At 68.2% G+C, this 1,990-nt stretch overlaps 1 protein-coding gene across 1 annotated transcript in view; it reads left to right on the top strand.

Annotated features, from left to right (window-relative positions):
* The window catches only part of PEAR1 (platelet endothelial aggregation receptor 1), a 10,865-nt gene that overhangs the window by 2,400 nt on the left and 6,475 nt on the right, over positions 1–1,990 (top strand). Inside the window, exons 4-7 of the mRNA XM_011366495.2 lie at positions 468–560; positions 802–1,045; positions 1,526–1,646; positions 1,862–1,989. Of these exons, the coding sequence (XP_011364797.1) occupies positions 468–560; positions 802–1,045; positions 1,526–1,646; positions 1,862–1,989 (586 nt within the window). The remainder of the gene's footprint in view (positions 1–467; positions 561–801; positions 1,046–1,525; positions 1,647–1,861; position 1,990) is intronic.

Raw genomic sequence — 1,990 nt, 5'->3', positions numbered from 1 at the left:
CTGCGGGTCTGCGTCTGCCTGTCTCCGTCTCTGTCTCTCTGTTGCTGTCTCTGACTTGTCTCTGCCCGGTCTCTCCTGCCCCCCGCCTCCCATACCATGAAACCCCCAGACCTGCTCTGCCGCTCACCCCTTTTCTCAGCCCTGGCCCGTCGCCAGGCCCTGCGGGGACTCCTGCTGAGCGTGCCCCACCCTAGACACCCCCCACTCCGGACAGCAGCCACTTCTAGTCACTGCCTGAGGAGCCCTGTCCCGTTTCCCCAGGGTGCCTCGAGAACCTCGCAGGGAGGGGCTGGGGGCAGGAACCTCACGGTCTCGTCCAGCTGGGCCCTCAGCAGGTGCCCCTCAGTCCTGCGAGAAGCTCTGTGGGGCGTGCCGGTCCCCGGTGGGGGAGGGGGACAGGCTCAGGCCTTGGAGGGTGGAGGCGATGGGGGTGCAGGCGCCTCGTCACCCTGCCCCCTCTGCCGCAGCACTTTGCGCCAACGAGTGTATCCATGGCCGCTGCGTGGCGCCCGGCCACTGCCAATGTGCACAAGCCTGGCGAGGTGACGACTGCTCCAGCGGTGAGTGGCCGGTGGCTGCGGGACCCTGGCACAGCCTCCTCACCGGCACGCGGGTGCCTGCGAACCCGGGCAGTCACCCACCAGAACCCCACTGCAGCCAGCCGCCTTCCCCAGAGAGAGCGTACAGGGTTTGGGCCAAAGTCCCCCACGGGCGTACATGCGGACAGGGAACAGAGACGTGTGGACTGGGGGCTGTGGATCGAGGCCCTTGGTGACCCCCTGCCATTCCCTCGTCTCACAGCATGTGCCCCAGGAGTGTGGGGACCGCAGTGTGACAAGCCCTGCAGCTGTGGCAACGGCAGCTCCTGTGACCCCAAGAGTGGGGAGTGCTCCTGCCCGCCTGGCCTGCAGCCCCCGCACTGCCTGAAGCCCTGCTCCCCTGGCCGCTACGGCCCTGCCTGCCAGTTCAGCTGCCACTGCCACGGGGCCCCCTGCGACCCCCGGACTGGAGCCTGCTTCTGCCCCCCAGAGAGAACGGGGCCCAGGTGTGTAACGGGGACAAGCACGCTGACGGGGCTGCACACGCAGGACCACACGGGGGCATGGGGGGACTCAGACGGGGCCCCAGACGTGGGGGTGGCATCCAGCGGCCAGGACCCAGAGTCCCAGCTGCGCCGCTCACCAGCCGGCGGTCGTGAGCCGGACGCTGACGGATCTTGCTTCCCGTCTGTGTGATGGGGACGATGGGGACCGTGCTGCACCCAGCAGGGTCACTGTGTGTCACAGGGTGGGGCCGAGACGGGGTGCAGGGGTGCAGGGAGGCACAGCGCGAGAGGTGGAGGTGGAGGCCTGTGGGCTGTCCACCCCGCGACTGGGCGGTGCTAGGCGTCGCTGCCATCCCCCGGAAACCTTTGCCTGACCCGGAGCCCTGAGGTCAGGCCTGCCTCACGAGGGCCTGCGGGTGGCCGGCCAGCCTCGTGGGCAGTGGGGAGGCACGCACCGACCGTGCCTGCTCTGCTCGGCAGCTGCGAGGTGTCCTGTCACCAGGGCACTGCCGGCACCCTCTGCCCCATCACCTCTCCTTGCCACAACGGGGGTGTCTTCCTGGCCGCCCAGAATTCCTGCAGCTGCCCACCTGGCTGGATGGTATGAGGGTGGGGCCTGGGGGTGTGGGGCGGGAATCTGGGGACCAGTCTGTGGGTGGCTCTCCACGGGGGCTCCGAGGAGCACGTATGTGAGGGGTGGGATCTGTGGGCTTGGAGAGGTGCCAGGGCTCTGGATCCCCGAGAATCAAAAGGGTCCTGTGTGGGGGGGGGTGTTCCAGCAGGCGCCTTCAGCTCTGTGGACCCCTCACCCCACAGGGCACCATCTGCTCCCTGCCCTGTCCGGAGGGCTTCCATGGACCCAACTGCTCACAGGAATGTCGCTGTCACAACGGTGGCCTCTGCGACCCATTCACTGGGCAGTGTCACTGTGCTCCAGGCTACACT

Source organism: Pteropus vampyrus, unplaced genomic scaffold (genome assembly GCF_000151845.1).
Source record: "Pteropus vampyrus isolate Shadow unplaced genomic scaffold, Pvam_2.0 Scaffold124, whole genome shotgun sequence".
NCBI lineage: Eukaryota > Metazoa > Chordata > Mammalia > Chiroptera > Pteropodidae > Pteropus > Pteropus vampyrus.
This window is presented reverse-complemented; position numbering and strand designations above follow the sequence as displayed.